General features: G+C 40.9%; 1 protein-coding gene across 2 annotated transcripts in view; it reads left to right on the top strand.

The window, feature by feature from the left end:
• The window catches only part of LOC121561828 (beta-1,3-glucosyltransferase-like), a 175,499-nt gene that overhangs the window by 47,749 nt on the left and 104,956 nt on the right, over nucleotides 1-22,794 (top strand). For both annotated transcript variants that reach the window (XM_045213245.1, XM_045213247.1), the window contains exon 2: nucleotides 13,366-13,409. In XM_045213245.1, the coding sequence (XP_045069180.1) occupies nucleotides 13,366-13,409 (44 nt within the window). The remainder of the gene's footprint in view (nucleotides 1-13,365; nucleotides 13,410-22,794) is intronic.

The following is a 22,794-nucleotide window of genomic DNA, read 5'->3' as shown; positions in this document are numbered from 1 at the left end:
CAATGAAAGAGATGGCATCACTGGAGGCTCCGATTGAGCCGGTCTCGGCGTGTATAGGGGGTGGAACAAAGGAGCTATTTGAGGCAGTTTGAGAATGACTTGGGGTTCTATATTGAAATTGTATAATAAGAACTAACTGGAACAGCAATAGGCAAGGCATATTGACATGGGAGAGAGGCATAAAGCAATCACAGGTGTTATTAGAGAGAGCTAAGACAACAACTGGTAATGGCGATGAAAGTTTGGGCCGAGGCTAAACAGATAAACAGTACAGGGTACCGTGTAAAGGAACAGTCCAGCAGGCATCAGCTGTGCAGCTGAGTGATCATAAGGTCCAGTGAACAGCAATATGTGAGTCCGAGAGCAGTTCGAATTGGTGCTAAAGCACAGCGAGCAGGAAGCACGGCTGTTGTTTGCGTGTGCTAGCGGGCCGGGGCTAGCAGATGGATCTTTGTGGTCGTCGCAACGGGAAGCCTGTTGAAACCACAGACGATTACGTCGGCAGACCAGTTGTGATGGATCGGCGGGGCTCCGTGTCGACTCTAGGAGGTCCCGTCCGGTTGACAGAGAGGTAGATAGCCGGGAGATGTGCCTAACTCGAGGCTAGCTCAAGGCTGATTAGCCAACAACAACATAAGGTGAATGCACCAATTTGTAAGTCGCTCTGGATAAGAGCGTCTGCTAAATGACATAAATGTAATGTAAATGTAATGTTTTTGGTAATGAAATTACAAGGCAAAATGCAATGTTTCTTAAATTTACACAAGGCAAATAATTTATCCAAAACTAAACATAAGTGTTAATATTAGTTAGCAGGGCTTTTTACTTCAACATTATTGGGTTTTGATGTACAGTATTTCTAATCCCTTTTAAAACTTTTTCTGCTAGATGTTGTCTAAGATCCCTTGTCCATCTGTTTGGCCAGAAATCAAAGCCTTTCCTTATTCCACATTTTTAGGATGGAAAATGTTTGTTTGAAAAATGTATATATGCCTCAACTTCAAAAAAATATAGACTCTTAGCTTTCATTTGACACCCAATTTGACATGCTCCTATGAACTTCACATGTTGGTGCTCATGGGTCCTTTTAGATGGAAATGCCCCTAGGCTAGCTAGTAGTGCTAGCCAGCTTCTTTCGCCAATTAGCCGGTGTGCGACCGTGGCAAAGTTGGTTTGACATGACATTGGATAGCCTATCTCTGGGGTTAGTTAGGGAACGTCAATAAATTAAACAATGTAAATGGGACAATATTTTCATGTTATAATATAATATGCCATTTAGCAGACTCTTTTATCCAAAGCGACTTACAGTCATGCGAGCATAAATTTTTACGTATGGGTGGTCCCGGGGATCGAACCCACTACCCTGGCGTTACAAGCGCCATGCTCTACCAATTGAGCTACAAAGGACCACATGTTGCACATCTTTTAGTTGTCTCATTGCATTTTGTCAATATTTGTATATGAATTTCTACAATTTATAGTTTGTTTGAGGTTTTTAATTCATTGAAATGTGGAAATATTGTCCCATGAACATTGTGTAATTTACTAACTAGCCCCATAGGGATATCGAATGTCAAACCAAATTGACCGTGGGCATTACGATCGGGTCGCATGCAGCTGCGCTCCGAATTGATGATTACTTGGGTGCTGTGGGCATATAGGCAGGATTGAAATAAACCCAACCCAAGGAGTACCCTTCATTACATGACATACCATTATGACCAAAATTATCATATAAAAAAAAGAAGTCAATTTTGACACTAGAATAAAGGTTTCTGATTCATATTGATGCCACATAGGCTGTTTTCAAAATGAGAAGTTGCTTTTTTAGGGGCAGTCGCTCTTTAACCGTTCACACTCAGCTCTCTTTGGGACGCTAATGTTGTTGAGAGCTATTTGTGCTCTGTGTAGCCAAAGCTGTTTGCGTTTATGCACGCTAAAATAATTAATCGGAATGTTAATTGTTGTTTTCTTGGCGGTTGGTTAATTAGCAGTAAGCACTCCGTGGAGCTTTGTGAGTCTCTCACGTTGATACTTTAATTATACTATGGTGATCTCTCCTTACACCTCTATCCTTACATCCTTGTAAGTACCTAAAAATAATTTGCGTTTTCCCTCTTTGGAAAAACAATTTCATTAAAGGTTGGTTTCCCTGAGTTACTGTACATTCAGTCACACACACACACACACACACACACACACACACACACACACACACACACACACACACACACACACACACAGTATGCTGCCTTGCACTCTACTACACCACACCAGTAAATGTATTCTTGTACCTGTGGTGAGACATTTGTAATTTAGTTGAGGAAATTGGCCTGTTTTTGTTTTTATTCTGGTCTATTCAGTGTCATTACTGGATGTCTCTGAATATTCAAGCTTATTCCTACTCCAACTAATGGCCTATTCTCGAGGCTGCTTGCGTACACTGTTTTAATTTGAAGAGAACCGAACCTTGTGAATAATTTAGTAAGAGATACACTGTACCATGGCCGATGTACAGACCTGGGTTGTGTTCATTAGGCACCAAACAAAAGCCAGACCAACACATCGGTTCACCGATAGTATCGGTCGATGTTGGCATTTTTAGGCTTTTACAGATATATTGGTACCAATCTTTAAACCACAGATATAATTTAAAACAAAATGGGGGCTCGTCCGGGATCTTGGTTCCCATGTGTATGGTAGTCGCTTTAATCACCTACTCTGAAGCTCTGCTGTGCCCAGATATTTGAGTGTTCAAGAGACATTTTTGTGGAAGAGTTTCTGCCACTGACATCCACCCAGAGGGGTTATAAGATTGGTGAAATCATTTTGAAAGTTGCATAAACACGCATGCTTATAAAATATAAAATAAATCTGCCATGGACTTTAAGTTGGAAGCATTTGTGAAAAACCATACACGGTAGATGCTAGATAAATGTATGAAGGCAAATCTGCTCATCATTGAGGGTCCTATGGTAGAGTACACCCCGTAGACGTGCAACTGAGGGAGTTAGAACTAAAGTTGGAGCAACAGAAATTCCAGTTAGAGCACAAGAGGAGCGTGCAGCCAAACATAAAAAACTGTGAGAATGCATTTTGATTAAGAGAGATAGATCTGGAAGCACTCTGCATCCAGTCAGGCCATCCTGCACCCTCAACAGAGTTTGATCTTGGTCGGAACAGCCAGTTTGAGCGGATTGCCATATCCCTAAAATGGCCACGCGATATCTGGTCACTGCTCATCCGAAGTGTTCTGGTAGGAGAAGCTCAGAAAGTGTCAGTGATGGAAAAAGTACCCAATTGTCATACTTGAGTAAAAGTAAGATGCCTTAATAGATAATTACTCAAGTAAAAGTAAAAGTCACCCAGTAAAATACTACTTGAGTAAAAGTCTAAAATTATTTGGTTTTAAATATACGTAAGTATCAAAAGTAAATGTAATTGCTCAAAAATACTTACGTTTCAAAAGTAAAAGTATCAATCATTTCAAATTCCTTATATTCAGCAAACCAGATGACACAATGGTATTTTTTTAAATTATAATTTTGGGGATAGCTAGAAGCACACTCCAACACTCAGACATAATTTCCAATGAAGCATTATTGAGTCCGCCAGATCAGAAGCAGTAGGGTTGACCAGGGATGTTCTCTTGATAAGTTCGTGAATTGGACCATTTTCCTGTCCTGCTAAACATTCAAAATGTAACGAGTACTTTTGGGTGTCAGGGAAAATGTATGTACAAAGTACATTCTTTTCTTTAGAAATGTGTTAAGTAAAAGTTGTCTAAAATGTAAATAGTAAAATAAAGTACAGATACCCCCCCAAAACTACTTAAGTAGTACTTTAAGTATTTTTACTTGAGTACTTTACATCACTGGAAAGTGTACGCCGCTTTATCTCTTGACCGGAGTTCAGATTATGACACTGTTAAAGCTGCTCTCCTTCGGGCTTACGTGTTGATTCCAAAGGCACACAGACAACAGTTCCGTAAATTACGAAAGACAGAATCACAAAGCCATGTTGAATTCGCAAGGAATCAAGCATGTTTTTTTGATCGGTGGTGTGGTTCTCAAGAGGTTAAGGACCTTGAGGTTTTAAAGACACTCATACTTCACCATTTAGTGTAAAAACAAAAGGTGTATATACAGTGCATTCGCAAAGTATTCAGACCCCTTGACTTTTCCACATTTTGTTACGTTACAGCCTTATTTTTTATTTTATATATTTTTAATTTAACCTTTATTTAACTAGGCAAGTCAGTTAAGAACAAATTCTTATTTACAATGACGGCCTACACCGGCCAACCCAGTTGTGATACAGCCTGGAATCGAACCAGGGGGTCTGTAGTGACGCCTCAAGCACTGAGATGCAGTGCCTTAGACCACTGCGCCACTCGGGAGCCCAATTATTCTAAAATTGATTAAATTATTTTTTCCCCTCATCAATTTACACACAATACCCCATAATGTCAAAGTGAAAACAGGTTTTTAGAAATTGCAAATGTATTACAAATATAAAACATAAATACTTTATTTACGTAAGTATTCAGACCCTTTGCTATGAGACTCGAAATTGAGCTCAAGTGCATCCTGTTTCCATTTCTCTTCCTTGAGATTTTTCTACAACAACCTTGAGATTTTTCTACAATTGAATATACCTGTGGTATATTCAATTGATTGGACATGATTTGGAAAGGCACACACCTGTCTATATAAGGTCCCACAGTTGACAGTGCATGTCAGAGCAAAAACCAAGCCATGAGGTCGAAGGAATTGTCCGTAGAGCTCTGAGACAGGATTGTGTCGAGGCACAGATCTGTGGAAGGGTACCAAAAAATGTCTGCAGCATTGAAGGTCCCCAAGAACACATTGGCCTCAATCATTCATAAATGGAAGAAGTTTGGAACCACCAAGACTCTTTATGGTAAAGTGGCCAGGCGGAAGCCACTCCACAGTAAAAGGCACATGACAGCCCGCTTGGAGTTTGCCAAAAGGCACCTAAAGGATTCTCAGACCATGAGTAACAAGATTCTCTGGTCTGATGAATCCAAGATGTAACTTTTTGGCTTGAATGCCAAGCGTCACATCTGGAGGAAACCTGGCACCATCCCTACAGTGAAGCATGGTGGTTGCAGCATCATGCTGTGGAGATGTTTTTCAGCAGCAAGGACTGATAGACTAGTCGGGATCAAGGGAAAGATGAATGGAGCAAAGTACAAAGAGATCCTTGATGAAAACCTGCTCCGGAGCGCTATGGACCTCAGACTGGGGTGAAGGTTCACCTTCCAACAGGACAACGACCCTAAGCACACAGCCATGACAACGCAGACGTGGCTTCGGGACAAATCTCTGAGTGTCCTTGAATAGCCCAACCAGAGCCGGGACTTGAACCCGATCGATCATCTCTGGAGAGACCTGAAAAAAACCTGACAGAGCTTGAGAGGATCTGCGGAGAAGAATGGGAGAAACTCCCCAAATACAGGTGTGCCAAGCTTGTGTCATACCCAGGAAGACTTGAGGCTGTAATCGCTACCAAAGTTGCTTCAACAAAGTACTGAGTAAAGGGTCTGAATACTTATGTAAATGTGATGTGTCATTTTTTCATTTTTAATACATTTGCAAAAATTAAAAAAAACAGTTTTTGCTTTGTCATTATGGGGTATTGTGTGTAGATTGATGAGGGGGGAAAAAACTATTGAATCAATTTTAGAATAAGGCTATAATGTAACAAAATGTGGAAAAAGTAAAGGGGTCTGAATACATTCCGAATGCACTGTGTGTATATGTATGTATGTACAGTTGAAGTCGGAAGTTTCCATACACCTTAGCCAAACACATTTAAACTCAGTTTTTCACAATTCCTAACATTTTATCCTAGTAAAAATTCCCTGTCTTAGGTCAGTTAGGATCACCACTTTATTTTAAGAATGTGAAATGTCAGAATAATAGTAGAGAGAATGATTTATTTAAGCTTTTTTTTCTTTCATCACATTCCCAGTGGGTCAGAAGTTTACATACACTCAATTAGTATTTGGTAGTATTGCCTTTAAATTGTTTAACTTGGGTCAAACGTTTCAGGTAGCCTTCCACAAGCTTCCCACAATAGGTTTTTGGCCAATTCCTCCTGACAGAGCTGGTGTAACTGAGTCAGGTTTGTAGGCCTCCTTGCTCGCACATGCTTTTTCAGTTCTGCCCACAAATGTTCTATAGGATTGAGGCCAGGGCTTTGTGATGGCCACTCCAATACCTTGACTTTGTTGTCCTTAAGCCATTTTGCCACAACTTTGGAAGTATGATTGGGGTCATTGTCCACTTGGAAGCCCCATTTGCGACCATGCTTTAACTTCCTGACTGATGTCTTGAGATGTTGCTTCAATATATCCACATAATTTTCCTTCCTCATGATGCCATCTATTTTGTGAAGTGCACCAGTCCCTCCTGCAGCAAAACACCCCCACAGCATGATGCTGCCACCCCCGTGCTTCACGGTTAGGATGGTGTTCTTCGGCTTGCAAGTCCCCCTTTTTCCTCCAAACATAACAATGGTCATTATGGCCAAACAGTTCTATTTTTGTTTAATCAGACCAGAGGACATTTCTCCAAAAAGTACAATCTTTGTCCCCATGTGCAGTTGCAAATGTAAGTCTGGCTTTTTTATGGCGGTTTTGGAGCAGTGGCTTCTTCCTTGCTGAGCGGCCTAACAGGTTATGTCGATATAGGACTCATTTTACTGTGGTTATAGATACTTTTGTACTTGTTTCCTCCAGCATCTTCACAAGGTCCTTTGCTGTTGTTCTGGGATTGATTTGCACTTTTCGCACCAAAGTACGTTCAGCTCTAGGAGACAGAACGCATCTCCTTCCTGAGCGGTATGACAACTGCGTGGTCCCATGGTGTTTATACTTGCGTACTATTGTTTGTACAGATGAATGTGGTACCTTCAGGCATTTGGAAAGTGCTCCCAAGGATGAACCAGACTTGTGGAGGTCTACACATTTTTTTCTGAGGTTTTGGCTGATTCCTTTTGATTTTCCCATGATGTCAAGCAAAGAGGCACTGAGTTTGAAGGTAGGCCTTGAAATACATCCACAGGTACACGTCCAATTGACTCAAATTATGTCAATTAGCCTATAAGAAGCTTCTAAAGCCATGACGTCATTTTCTGGAATTTTCCAAGCTGTTTAAAGACACAGTCAACTTAGTGTATGTAAACTTCTGACCCACTGGAATTGTGATACAGTGAATTATAAGTGAAATAATCTGTCTGTAAACAATTGTTGGAAAAATTACTTGTGTCATGCACAAAGTAGATGTCCTAACCGACTTGCCAAAACTATAGTTTGTTAACAAGACATTTGTGGAGTGGTTGAAAAACTAGTTTAATGACTCCTTCCTAAATGTATGTAAATTTCCAACTTCAACTGTAGGTTCAGAAACTTTTGTGAAACAGCGCAGTAGAAAAATATATGGCAAATAGAAATCAGAACTGTGTGGTCTTCAGAGATATATGGGAGGGGTTGCGGGTAGCTGAAGGATGGGGCTGAAGGATGTGGCTGAAAACAAACAAAAGATAACTATTGTAAAAGATACTGTATCCATAAAATGTAGATAGGATGTATAAGCTGGAAGTAGAAGCCTAAGTGGTGTTATATACAGTGGGGAGAACAAGTATTTGATACACTGCCGATTTTGCAGGTTTTCCTACTTACAAAGCATGTAGAGGTGTGTAATTTTTTATCATAGGTACACTTCAACTGTGAGAGACGGAATCTAAAACAAAAATCCAGAAAATCACATTGTATGATTTTTAAGTAATTAATTTGCATTTTATTGCATGACATAAGTATTTGATACATCAGAAAAGCAGAACTTAATATTTGGTACAGAAACCTTTGTTTGCAATTACAGAGATCATATGTTTCCTGTAGGTCTTGACCAGGTTTGCACACACTGCAGCAGGGATTTTGGCCCCATTTTCTATTGGGTTCAGGTCTGGAGACTGGCTAGGCCACTCCAGGACCTTGAGATGCTTCTTACGGAGCCACTCCTTAGTTGCCCTGGCTGTGTGTTTCGGGTTGTTGTCATGCTGGAAGACCCAGCCACGACCATCTTCAATGCTCTTACTGAGGGAAGGAGGTTGTTGGCCAAGATCTCGCGATACATGGCCCCATCCATCCTCCCCTCAATACGGTGCAGTCGTCCTGTCCCCTTTGCAGAAAAGCATCCCCAAAGAATGATGTTTCCACCTTGGGATGGTGTTCTTGGGGTTGTACTCATCCTTCTTCTTCCTCCAAACACGGCGAGTGGAGTTTAGACCAAAAAGCTCTATTTTTGTCTCATCAGACCACATGACCTTCTCCCATTCCTCCTCTGGATCATCCAGATGGTCATTGGCAAACTTCAGACGGGCCTGGACATGCGCTGGCTTGAGCAGGGGGACCTTGCATGCGCTGCAGGATTTTAATCCATGACGGCGTAGTGTGTTACTAATGGTTTTCTTTGAGACTGTGGTCCCAGCTCTCTTCAGGTCATTGACCAGGTCCTGCCATGTAGTTCTGGGCTGATCCCTCACCTTCCTCATGATCATTGATGCCCCACAAGATGAGATCTTGCATGGAGCCCCAGACCGAGGGTGATTGACCGTCATCTTGAACTTCTTCCATTTTCTAATAATTGCGCCAACAGATGTTGCCTTCTCACCAAGCTGCTTGCCTATTGTCCTGTAGCCCATCCCAGCCTTGTGCAGGTCTACAATTTTATCCCTGATGTCCTTACACAGCTCTCTGGTCTTGGCCATTGTGGAGAGGTTGGAGTCTGTTTGATTGAGTGTGTGGACAGGTGTCTTTTATACAGGTAACGAGTTCAAACAGGTGCAGTTAATACAGGTAATGAGTGGAGAACAGGAGGGCTTCTTAAAGAAAAACTAACAGGTCTGTGAGAGCCGTAATTCTTACTGGTTGGTAGGTGATCAAACACTTATGTCATGCAATAAAATGCAAATTAATTACTTAAAAATCATACAATGTGATTTTCTGGATTTTTGTTTTAGATTCCGTCTCGCACAGTTGAAGTGTACCTATGATAAAAATTACAGACCTCTACATGCTTTGTAAGTAGGAAAACCTGCAAAATCGGCAGTGTATCAGTCAGTTGTTCTCCCCACTGTATATATATATATATATACTCCCAGTCAAAAGTTTGGACACCTACTCATTCAAGGGTTTTTCTTTATTTTTACTATTTTTTACATTGTAGAATAATAGTGAAAACATCAAAAAAACATATGGAATCATGTAGTAACCAGAAAAGTGTTAAACAAACCAAAATATATTTTATATTTGAGATTCTTCAAAGTAGCCACCCTTGATGACAGATTTGCACACTCTTGGCATTCTCTCAACCAGCTTCATGAGGTAGTGACCTGGAATGCATTTCAATTAATAGATGTGCTTTCTTAAAAGTTAATTTGTGGGATTTATTTCCTTCTTAATGGGTTTGAGCCAATCAATTGTATTGTGACAAGATTGCCCTATTTGGTTAAAGACCAAGTCCATATTATGGCAAGAACAGCTCAAATAAGCAAAGAGAAACTACAGTCCATCAATACTTTAAGACATAAAGGTAAGTCAATACGGAACATTTCAAGAACTTTCACAGTTTCTTCAAGTGCAGCTGCAAAAACCAACAAGCGCTATGATGAAACTGGCTCTCATGAGGACCGCCACAGGAATAGAAGACCCAGAGTTAACTCTGCTGCAGAGGATAAGTTCATTAGAGTTACCAGCCTCAGAAATTGCAGCCCAAATAAATGCTTCACAGAGTTCAAGTCACAGACACATCTCAACATCAACTGTTCAGAGGGGACTGTGTGAATCAGGCCTTCATGGTCAAATTGCTGCAAAGAAACCACTAAGAAACCACTAATAAAAGACACCAATAAGAAGGAGAAGAGACCTGCTTGGGCCAATTAACATAAGCAATGGACATTAGACCGGTGGAAACCTTTCCTTTGGTCTGGAGTCCAAATTAGAGATTTTTGGTTCCAACCGCTGTGTCTTTGTGAGACGTAGTGTGGGTAAATGGGTGATCTCCGCATGTGTAGTTCCCTCCGTAAAACATGGAGGAGGAGGTGTTATGGTGTGGGGGTGCTGTACTGGTGACACTGTCTGTGATTTATTTAGAAATCAAGGCACACTTGACCAGCATGGCTACCACAGCATTCTGCAGCGATACGCCATCCCATCTGGTTTGGGCTTAGTGGGACTATCATTTGTTTTTCAACAGGACAATGACCCAACACACCTCCAGGCTGTGTAAGGGCTATTTTACCAAGAAGGAGAGTGATGGAGTGCTGCATCAGATGACCTGGCCTCCACAATCCACCGACCTCAACCCAATTGAGATGGTTTGGGATGAGTCGGACGGCAGAGTGAAGGAAAAGCCTCCAACAAATGCTCAGCATATGTGGGAACTCCTTCAAGACTGTTGGAAACGCATTCCAGGTGAAGCTGGTTGATAGAATGCCAAGAGTGTGCAAAGCTGTCATCAAGGCAAAGGGTGGCTATTTGAAGAATCTCAAATATAAAATATATTTTGATGTGTTTAACACTTTTTTTGATACTACATGATTCCATATGTGTTATTTCATAGTTTTGATGTGTTCACTATTATTCTACAATGTAGAAAATAGTAAAAATAAATAAAAACCTTTGAATGAGTAGGTGTGTCCAAACTTTTGACTGGTACTGTATATATATTAATAGAAAAGGTGCTTGTTTTAATTAAATTTCACCTGTACAGGTGAGATTTAAGATTGGCTGGCCCAGTGCTCCAGTTGGCTTGAGCAATGTCAAGGGTTAACACCTGAAGTTGGCTCTCCCTATTTGATAAAACAATTATAATAATCCTTTATTGGTTCATCCCTGTTTTCATTTTGCTCCACTTTTTGGTTTGCTTCCTTTCTTTTAAGTTTGGTGTGAGTTTAAATTTTGTTTGCCTCCTCTTGGGCAAATTTTGTGGCCGCTCATGGTGGGTGTCGTTTACGTCCCAGTTGTTGTTGCTAGTCAACTTTCTGTGTCTTTCAGAAGCCCTCCTAGAACCCCACCTGTTTCGTTTTGGTTGTTGTTGGTGACTCTTTGTTAGTTCCTCCTGCTGTTTGAGTGACAATTTTTGGTTTCTTGCTTGGGAACGTAACAAGGATGAAAAAAGAAATGTAATTCTAATATGTGCACTTCAGGTGTTTTCAATAAGAAACTCAAATTTTCGTTTTCAAATCAAATTAAAATCACATTTTATTTGCCACATGTGCCGAATACAACAGGTGTAGACATTACGGTGAAATGCTTACTTACAGCCCTTAACCAACAATGCATTTATTTTTTAAATAAAAAAGTAAAATAAAACATCAACAAAAAAGTGTTGAGAAAAAAAGAGCAGAAGTAAAATAAAAGAACAGTAGGGAGGCTATATACAGCGGGGTACCGGTGCAGAGTCAATGTGAGGGGGCACCGGCTAGTTTTGGTAGTTGAGGTAATATGTACATGTGGGTAGAGTTAAAGTTACTATGCATAAATAATTAACAGAGTAGCAGCAGCGTAAAAAGATGGGGTGGGGGTGGGGGGGGCAGTGCAAATAGTCTGGGTAGCCATGATTAGCTGTTCAGGAGTCTTATGGCTTGGGGGTAGAAGCTTTTCCATGTCCTAATGAACACTACCCAGTTGACATGATGGGGACACAGCTGGATGCTCATAAAGAAAATGCGTTGTTTCCTTCACAATGTTACTGTGTGGGTGAAACAGTGTAGGCCTAATGAACATAGGTAGAAACGATTGACTCCTTCTCAGAGTACATCATGTGTGGGTTGGTTGATGAAATGAATCACATGTGTTCCTGTGTGGCTCAGTTGGTAAGAGGATGTAACTAGCAATGCCGAGGGTGTGTTTCTATTGCCGCAGATGCACGTACTCTAAAAATACATATTCAAAAAAATGAATGTACTACAACACAGATGTGGAAAATGTTGAGTGGTGTTAAGTACATATAAAGTATAGGCTAGGCAGTAGTATATATTCATAAGGCTATATTCTGTGTCCTGGCTGGCTTCTCCTCAGCCTAGGGCTCCTGCAGCTTCATCAACAACTCCTCTCTCTCTCTCTCTCTCTCTCTCTCTCTCTCTCTCTCTCTCTCTCTCTCTCTCTTGCTTTCTCTCTCTCTCTCTCTCTTCTCTCTCTTGCTTTCTCTCTCTTGCTTTCTCTCTCTCTCTCTTGCTTTCTCTCTCTTGCTTTCTCTCTCTCTCTTGCTTTCTCTCTCTTGCTTTCTCTCTCTCTCTTGCTTTCTCTCTCTTGCTTTCTCTCTCTCTCTCTCTCTCTTGCTTTCTCTCTCGCTCTCTCTCTCTCTCTCTCTGCTTTCTCTCTCTCTCTCTCTCTCTCTCTCTCTCTCTCTCTCTCTCTCTCTCTTGCTTTCTCTCTCTCTCGCTCTTGCTTTCTCTCTCTTGCTTTCTCTCTCTCTTGCTTTCTCTCTCTTGCTTTCTCTCTCTCTCTTGCTTTCTCTCTCGCTCTCTCTCTCTCTCTCGCTTTCTCTCTCTTGCTTTCTCTCTCTCGCTTTCTCTTTCTTGCTTTCTCTCTCTCTCTCTTGCTTTCTCTCTCTCTCTCTCTCTCTCTCTCTCTCTCTCTCTCTCTCTCTCTCTCTCTCTCTCTCTCTCTCTCTCTCTCTCTCTCTCTCTCTCTCTCTCTCGCTCTCTGTGTGTGTGTGTCTGAGCCTCGGATGGCTACTTTAGACAATACAGGAAATGTGACTCTTCAGCTCTATCTGGTAATTACATTTAGATCTGAAGCTGTTAGGAGCCACAACACACACACACACACAGCAGCCTGCTAATGTCAAATTGACCATTCTAGAAATATATTCTCCAAACTGCTGTTTTGATCCTCAGTATTGATTTGGAATCCTCATGCGAAGGCCCCTTTTGCCTTGAATCAATAGCGTTAAATTTGGATATAGGCTCTCCATGGTCTAATTGCAAACTTTCATAGATTAATCGTGGTGCACACAAACTGCGTACTATCAGAAACTCAACACACACACACACACACACACACACACACACACAAATTTCTGCTACGATGGGCTCCAATTATGTTTCATTAGGCAGGTTCCTCTATACTGAGCAGAGTCGTGACTATAAAGTCCTTGGGCCAAAATATATATTTGGTGCACATTTCTGTCAACCAGTCTAAATGGTTTGACTTGCCTAGTTAAGTAAAGGTTAAATAAAATAAAATAAAAAAATTAATTGTCAGGCTTTCAGTGACTTCAGTGTCTCATTTTGATTTGTGATATATATTTTTTCTCTTGTTCTTTGTAGTTCCTGCCTACATTGCCACCAGCAGCTCAAGACAAGGCTCCCAGGTAAGGATATTTTTTTTGCTTCATTGCGTCATGATGCCACAATTATGCTAATTTCACTCCAACTTTATTTGAGTGCCTGTTGCTAATTTGGGCTGATTGGTATGCTTCTCATGTTTCTACCGGTTCCCTCATCAACCCCTATTAAAGGATTTGATTTCTTCAGCAACCTGAATCAAACCCCAAGCTTTTCTGTTCTCTATCAACCGCTTGATCAATGGCCTCCTGGTCAAATCCCCGCTATCGCTACAAATCCATACCCTTTTTTATCTCTTCTCTTTCTCGCCCTCAAGTAGCGGCTCCTTTACTGTTGCTGTTGCTGTTCTTTTCCTTTTTTGTTTTCAATCAGTCCTGCGTACTCACCTCTCAATAAATAATGAGGGTGTTCAGTCACTATAATTGTTATCGGTGTGAGGGGAACGCTGACAGAAGCGCTTATGGCGGAGCTGCTTAGCTTCACACGCTCCGCTCCGAAATTCTCTCTTTGTTTACCTCCTGTCAGCAGTTTCTGCCTCCCCTCTTCTCCACATCCTCCCCATTGTGTCCTCCCCCACATACGTTCACAGTTTCTGTATCATATTTTTTCATTTGGCTTTTGTCAGTTTAAAACAGTGCCAGGCAGAGAAAATAATCACAAGGCGTAAGAAACTACAGTGGAATCTAAAGGAGGGAGACTGTACCCATCTAAAGGAGGGAGACTGTACCCATCTAAAGGAGGGAGACTGTACCCATTGCCTCTCGTTTACGCTTGCCTCTGCGGCTCGAGCTGCTGTCACAGCCAACAGACAGACTTTAACCACTGCTTTAAACTTCAAAGGATCTTTATTTGACTCCAAACTTTGTTTGCTTTGTGAATCCATTTCACTAACCACGTTTCCATCCACAGTTTTTATTCGAGTAAAGTCCTTCCATCTAAAACAAAATGTGATGGAAACAGGAAGTGTTGGTACAATTTGATAAATGCCAACAGAATATTTGTTTGTTCGACATGGTGGGATCATTTTGTGTCGGTAAATTTAATTATGGGAGAAATGGAGGTGGAAACACCTTTATGCGCAACAATCTATATACTGTATACTGAACAAAAATAAAAAGGAATCGTGTACAGATCCTTGTGACATGGGGTCGTGCATTATCATGCTGAAACATGAGGTAATGGCGGCGGATGAATGGCACGACAATGGGCCTCAGGATCTCGTCACGGTATCTCTGTGCATTCAAATTGCCATCAGTAAAAGGCAATTGTGTTCGTTGTCCGTAGCTTATGCCTGCCCATACCATAACCCCATCGCCACCATGGGGCCCTCTGTTCACAATGTTGACATCAGTAAACCGATCGCCCACATGACGCCATACATGTTGTCTGCGGTTGTAAGGCCGGTTGGACATACTGCCAAATTATCTAAAACGATGTTGGAGGTGGCTTATGGTAGAGAAATTAACATTCAATTCTCTGCAACCAGCTCTGGTGGACATTCCTGCAGTCAGCATGCCAATTGCACGCTCCCTCAAAACTTGACATCTGTGGCATTGTGTTGTGTGACAAAGGTGGCCTTTTATTGTCCCCAGCACAAGGTGCACCTGTGTAATGATCATGCTGTTTAATCAGCTTCTTGATATGCCACACCTGTCAGGTGGATTGATTATATTGGCAAAGGAGAAATGTTAATTAACAGGGATGTAAACAAATTTGTGCACACAATTTGAGAGATACGTTTTTTTGTGCATATGGAAAACAAATATTTTTATTTATTTTTTAGCTCATGAAACATGGGACTTTACAGTCGTGGTCAAAAGTTTTGAGAATGACACAAGTATTGGTCTTCACAAAGTTTGCTGCTTCAGTGTTTTTAGATATTTTTGTCAGATGTTACTATGGTATACTGAAGTATAATTACAAGCATTGCATAAGTGTCAAAGGCTTTTATTGACAATTACATTAAGTTTATGCAAAGAGTCAATATTTGCAGTGTTGACCCTTCCTTTTCAAGACCTCTGCAATCCACACTGGCATGCTATCAATTAACTTCTGGGCCACATCCTGACTGATGGCAGCCCATTCTTGCATAAGCAATGCTTGGAGTTTGTCAGAATTTGTGGGGTTTTGTTTGTCCACCCGCCTCTTGAGGATTGACCACAAGTTCTCAATGGCCTTATGGCAAGGTGCTCCATCATGCTGGAAAAGGCATTGGTCGTCACCAAACTGTTTTTGATGGTTGGGAGAAGTTGCTCTCGGAGGATGTGTTGGTACCATTCTTTATTCATGGCTGTGTTCTTAGGCAAAATTGTGAGTGAGCCCACTCCCTTGGCTGAGAAGCAACCCCACACATGAATGGTCTCAGGATGCTTTACTGTTGGCATGACACAGGACTGATGGTAGCGCTCACCTTGTCTTCTCCGGACAAGGTCTTTTCCGGATGCCCCAAACAATCGGAAAGGGGATTCAACAGAGGAAATGACTTTATCCCAGTCCTCAGCAGTCCAATCCCTGTACCTTTTGCAAAATATCAGTCTGTCCCTGATGTTTTTCCTGGAGAGAAGTGGCTTCTTTGCTGCGCTTCTTGACACCAGGCCATCCACCAAAAATTTTCGCCTCACTGTGCGTGCAGATGCACTCACACCTGCCTGCTGCCATTCCTGAGCAAGCTCTGCACTGGTGGTGCCCCTTTTCCCACAGCTGAATCAATTTTAGGAGACGGTCCTGGCGCTTGCTGGACTTTCTTGGGCGCCCTGACGCCTTCTTCACAATAATTGAACCTCTCTCCTTGAAGTTCTTGATGATCCGATAAATGGTTGATTTAGGTGCAATCTTACTAGCAGCAATATCCTTGCATGTGAAGCCCTTTTTTGTGCAAAGCAATGATGACGGCACGTATTTCCTTGCAGGTAACCATGGTTAACAGAGGAAGAACAATGATTTCAAGCACCACCCTCCTTTTAAAGCTTCCAGTCTGTTATTGTAACTCAATCAGCATGACAGAGAGATCTCCAGCCTTGTCCTCGTCAACACAACGAGAGAATCACTGACATGATGTCAGCTGGTCCTTTTTGGCAGGGCTGAAATGCAGTGGACATGTTTTTTTGGGATTAAGTTCATTTTCATGGCAAAGACGGACTTTGCAATTAGTTGCAATTCATCTGATCACTCTTCATAACATTCTGGAGTATATGCAAATTGCCATCATAAAAACTGAGGCAGCAGACTTTGTGAAAATTAATATTTGTGTCATTCTCAAAACTTTTGACCACGACTGTACATGTTGCATTTATATTTTTGTTCAGTGTAATAACCATCATATCGAAATAAACTTGAAGTTAAGCGATGATATGGTGTGTGGTCCTCCCGCTACGACTTGGGAAAGCATGTAGTTTATTAGTCTATAGATGAAATAAGTTATGAGGAACTTCATGGGGTGGTGAAAGTGCCCGGTGATGAGCTTGATGCTGCTTTCCAATAAATATCAAGGGTCTTATTCTGGTGACATGATTAGTGATGTTTGACTGCCATTTGACAAATAAAAATATTCTCGCTTTAGTTTACCTGCACTGTATCTGCGAGTTGTTGGCTAGAGCACAGATTTCAAGACCAGAGTAGGCACATTTGCTATTTAACACAGATCGGTAGAGTTGAAAATGTGATGGAAACACATTGAACTTTAGAGTTTTATTCGGTACATATAAATTTAAGCGAAAAATGAAATGTTATATGCACTACGTCATCACACACATTTTCTTAATGCAGATTTTAGAATATTCACATGAATATCTGTCGCCAATTGGATGGAAACCTAGCTACTGATGTATTTCCATTCCTGTGCATCCAACTCATATATTTTTCAAGCGTGCACGCACGTGTGTAGACGCACATGCGCATTAGGGATGGGCGGTATTCAAATCAAATCAAATGTTATTTGTCACATGCTCCGAATACAACTGGTGTAGACCTTACCGTGAAATTCTTACTTACAAGCCCTTAACCAACAATGCAGTTCAAGAAATAGAGTTCAGAAAATATTTACTAAATAAACTAAAGTAAAAGATTAAATATAAAGTAACACAATAAAATAACAATAACGAGGCTATATACAGGGGGTACCGGTACAGAGTCGATGTGTGGGGGTACAGATTAGTCGAGGGAATTTGTACACGAAGGTAGGGGTAAAGTGACTATGCATAGATAATAAACAGCGAGTAGCAGCAGTGTAAAAACAAAGGGGGGATCAATGTAAATAGCCCGGGTGGCCATTTGATTAATTGTTCAGCAGTCTTATGGCTTGGGGGTAAAAGCTGTTAAGGAGTCTTTTGGACCTAGACTTGGCGCTCCAGTACCGCTTGCCGTGCGGTAGCAGAGAGAACAGTCTATGACTTGGGTGACGGGAGTCTTTGACAATTTTTGGGGTCTTCCTCTGACACCGCCTAGTATAGAGGTCCTGGATGGCAGGAAGCTTAGCCCCAGTAATGTACTGGGCCATACGCACTACCCTGTGTAGCGCCTTACGGTCGGATGCCAAGCAGTTGGGATGGGAGAACCTTCCAGAAGGACAGTCATCTCATCTCTGCAGCACTCCACTAATCAGGCCTTTATGGTAGAGTGGCCAGACGGAAGCCACTCCTCAGTAAAAGGAACGACAGCCTGCTTGGAGTTTACCAAAAGGCCCCTAAAAGACTCTCAGACCATGAGAAACAAGATTTTCTGGTCTGATGAAACCAAGATTGAACTCTTTGGTCTGAATGTCAAGCGTCATGTCTGGAGGAAACTTGGCACCATCCCTACGGTGAAGCATGGCGGTGGCAGCATCATACTGTGGGGATGTTCTTCAGCGGCAGGGACTGGGAGACTAGTCAGGTTTGAGGGAAAGATGAATGGATGAAAGTACAGAGAGATCCTTGATGAAAACCTGCTCCCGAGTGTTCATGACCTCAGACTGGGGCGAAGGTTTACCTTCCAACAGGGCAACGACCCTAATCACACAGCCAAGACAATGCAGGAGGGGCTTCGGGACAAGTCTCTGAATATCCTTGAGTGGCCCTGTCAGAGCCCGGACTTGAACCCGATCAAACATCTCTGGAGAAACCTGAAAATAGCTGCGCGGTGACGCTCCCCATCCAACCTGACAGAGCTTGAGTGGATCTGCAGAGAAGAATGGGAGAAACTCCCCAAATACAGGTATTCCAAGCTTGTAGCGTCATACCCAAGAAGACTCAAGGCTGTAATCGCTGCCAAAGGTGCTTCAGCATAGTACTGAGTAAAGGGTCTGAATACTTATGTAAATATGGTACACTTGTCATAATTAGGTTTTATTCCAGAGAGGCTAGAAAAGTGATCAAGATCTTCAATTCAAGGTGTAGCGTTTATATTACGTTTAAATGTTTTGTTGCAAGTTCAACTAGTCAGAATTCAGGCAAAATGCTGTATACAACATGGACTGTGTTAGGATATAAAAATGGATGTCTGTATATGTCTGTGAAAATTTGCTTTTGTTTACAACGTCATTGTAGTCACATTATTCGTGTTGAGCAACAACTGTCCCGATTTCGGGACACCCATCAAGTAGAGGTTAATAGCTAGCATTTCGATGGCCATCATACATAGATATGGAGACAACGGACAGCGTTGTTTTACTCCTCTTAAAAGCTCAATACTTTCTGAGAAGTAACCATTATTTACTATTTTACACCTGGGGTTGCTGTACATAACTTTTAACCCATTGTATAAGAGATTCACCGAAATTAAAGTAATCCAAGCATTTATATATACATTCTAGTCGTACTTTATCAAACGCCTTTTCGAAATCTGCTATAATGTTCCATTGTTTCAAGTAATTGTTGTATATTATCTCCAATTTAGCGTCCGTTTAAAAAACCTGTCTGATCAGGATGAACAATATCTGCTAAAACCTTTTTTATTCCATGTACTATGCATTTCGCCAGGAATTTCGCATTACAACATTGAAGTGTAAGAGGCCTCCAGTTTTTTAAATGGACTGGATCTTTATACTTACCACCTGGGTCCTGTTTCAGTAGTAATGAAATCAGACCTTGTTGAGTACCTGAAAGTCTACCATTTTTATAGGAGTAATTAAAACATACTAATAATGGATCTTTGAGTACATCAGAAAAGGTCTGATATACCTCTACTGGTATACCATCAAACCCTGGTTTTTTTCCAGACTGAACATATTTAATTGCCTCAAAGTTCCTCCTCTGTAAGTTGGCCTTCATTTGTTAATTTTACATTATTATTATTATTAGAAAATAAATCCTTACAGTTAACATCATTCAGTGGAGATGGAGGAGACTGAAAATAAAACATATTCTTAAAATATTTTGCTTCCTCTTTAAAATATCATTTGGTGAATCATGAATGACTCCATCATTTGTATCAAGTTTCTTAAAATTATTTTTGGTAGCAAAGAAAAAGCCATACCTCAGACTGGCCAATAAAAAGAAAAGATTAAGATGGGTGGTCTGAGATATGGCTTTTTCTTTGCAACTCTGCCTAGAAGGTCAGCATCCCGGAGTCGCCTCTTCACTGTTGACGTTGAGACTGGTGTTTTTCGGGTACTATTTAATGAAGCTGCCAGTTGAGGACCTCTGAGGCGCCTGTTTCTCAAACTAGACACTCTAATGTATTTGTCCTCTTGCTCAGTTGTGCACCGGGGCCTCCCACTCCTCTTTCTATTCTGGTTAGAAACAATTTGCGCTGTTCTGTGAAGGGAGTAGTACACAGTGTTGTACGAGATCTTCAGCTTCTTGGCAATTTCTCACATGGAATAGCCTTCATTTCTCAGAACAAGAATAGGCTGACGAGTTTCAGAAGAAAGTTATTTGGTTCTGGCCATTTTGAGCCTGTAATCGAACCCACAATTGCTGAAGCTCCAGATACTCAACTAGTCTCAAGAAGGCCAGTTTTATTGCTTCTTTAATCAGCACAACAGTTTTCAGCTGTGCTAACATAATTGCAAAAGGGTTTTCTAATGATCAATTAGCCTTTTAAAATGATAAACTTGGATTAGCAAACACAATGTGCCATTGGAACACAGGACTGATGGTTGCTGATAATGGGCCTCTGTATGCCTATGTAGATATTCCATAAAAAATGTGCAGTTTCCAGCTACAATAGCCATTTACAACATTAACAATGTCTACACTGTATTTCTGATCAATTTGATGTTATTTTAATGGACAAAAAAATTGCTTTTCTTTCGAAAACAAGGACATTTCTAAGTGACCCCAAACTTTTGAACGGTAGTGTATATAAGTTATATATCAATAACAGTCACTTATTAAATAATTACCTCTTATTAGTCCCATTCTGAACACAAATTGGCTTAATTATTTATTCACTAACTAACTAAATAATAACACAATACAAACACACACACACATAGGTTATTGATTACTAATGTAATACAATGAAAACAGGTCCCTAGTGGACTGGACAAACAATAGCATGAATGCTTGGAAGGAAGAGATAGTTTGAATCTCTATCGTTGATACTTTGGAAACTACGCTCATGGAAATACAAATGTTTAGCACCCGCTCATTCGGATTAGAAATGCAACATGTATTTACGTGTAGCTGTCCTCGATAGTTGAGTTGATGGTGTAGGACTCTGGTTTGCCCACCAGAGATCCCAATGTCCTTGGTAGAGTTTCTGGTTGTAGTGGTGGTTAGAATGGATACTTCAGCGTACCCTGTAGTTCGTAGAGATCTGTTCGAATTGATACTTCAGATGTACCAACGGTTGTCTGAGAGGGATTGTCCTTCCCAACTCGTGTCTTTAGTGAATGTTCTCTAGACGACTATACATGCCAGCTGCAGACTGAAATGATAAGGTCTAGTGCGTTGTCTTCTTCTTCACCTCATGTAGAGGTTGAGAGTTTCAGTTTCTCCATATTCAAACGTGCAGTCGCCACTCTCATGTTTTCTGGTCTCTCTGGTCTAACCATTTTGTAGCGTTTAGCTCACGCTTCACGTATGCTGGTCTGTAGAGTGTCAACCATTTTAAGCCGTGTGGCTTCCTGGTCTAACCGTTTTAAGCCGTGTAGCTTCAGCTTCACGCTTCCTGGTCTGGTAGAAATTCAACCATTTGCAACATCCGGCTTATACCGTAATTTGCTTGGTCTGAGGGGAATTTCGTCATGAGGGGTTTTATACTTGAGTAGAAAAGGGGCGTTTCATCATGTTTGTGCTCATCTGGGCGAGGCCACTGACTGAGAACAAATCAATAAGGAAAACAATAATGTAATCTAGAATGCTAAATTCACATTGTTATCTTCACAAAAGTATTATTATACTTAATATTTCGTTTTATACCACAATTAGATGCAAACCTCGTAACTGGGAAGTGTACACCCCCGGAGATACAGTTATGTTGTTCCACCGTCTTGACATCACAACATAGTAACGAATTTACATGATTGTTCTTTAAGTCCCCACTGACCATTTCCCACATTTTTGAAGTAGGAATATTGTTTCATTATCCACTTTTGGATGTTGGAGTCTTGGCGGGAAGACTTCCTTTGTTCCACAGGGAAATTCCCTCTCCCAATACTGCATGGCATGGAAAATAATGTTTCTTCAAGGAATTTACGACCGGTCATAAAACTGGCCCCCAGGAAAGGGGGTGTTCAAACCTTTGCCCAGCCGGCATCTTTGATCCTCAACCCATGAGGGCAAGTCATGACAATACCCAAGTTTCAATTATACTTACCACAACCAATGTTTGTTAACTTACTATCAAAAAGCACCATGATGATTAAGTGTCCATATAGCAGTACCATAATATTTGCCCTGTTAAGCATACTGTAGCTGAAACTGTGTAAACCTCCAATTGTCCTAATATTCCACCCACTAAAACCTCCCCCCATATCTAGGATGTCTGTTGTCACTAAGACCTAAGAGAACTAACCAAATAACATGGAAAACTGTCAGAAAAATACAATAATAATAAAATAATAATATATATTATAATGAAATAATAAATTATATTATTAATAATATAATAACAATAATAGTTTGATGCTCATATTAAGAAAGTCCTAACAAAGGCTATAAACATGTCAGCCCAGTCTGCTCAGTTCATTGGATCCAATTGTTAGAAAAAAAATGAACAATTAAGAGAAGAATGCCTATAAATATCGCAAGACCAGTTCTTCATGTCCATTGCCTATCGGCAGAGAGACATATTTCATGTAGTCCTTATTATATCCTGTTTTATTCTGACAAAAATGAAGAAGGAAAAAGGAACATGCATTCTAACAGCCGCTAGTGACTGCCAGTAAAAATGTTTCTTAGGAATCACACTACCCATAAAGGGATAAATAAGTTTAACTTACAATCGACCCTGACACAGCCATGGCACGATAGCAAAGAAGACATGCAG

Source organism: Coregonus clupeaformis, chromosome 5 (genome assembly GCF_020615455.1).
Source record: "Coregonus clupeaformis isolate EN_2021a chromosome 5, ASM2061545v1, whole genome shotgun sequence".
Taxonomy (NCBI): domain Eukaryota; kingdom Metazoa; phylum Chordata; class Actinopteri; order Salmoniformes; family Salmonidae; genus Coregonus; species Coregonus clupeaformis.
The sequence above is the reverse complement of the archived record's forward strand: the minus strand, read 5'-3'. Positions and strand labels throughout refer to the sequence as shown.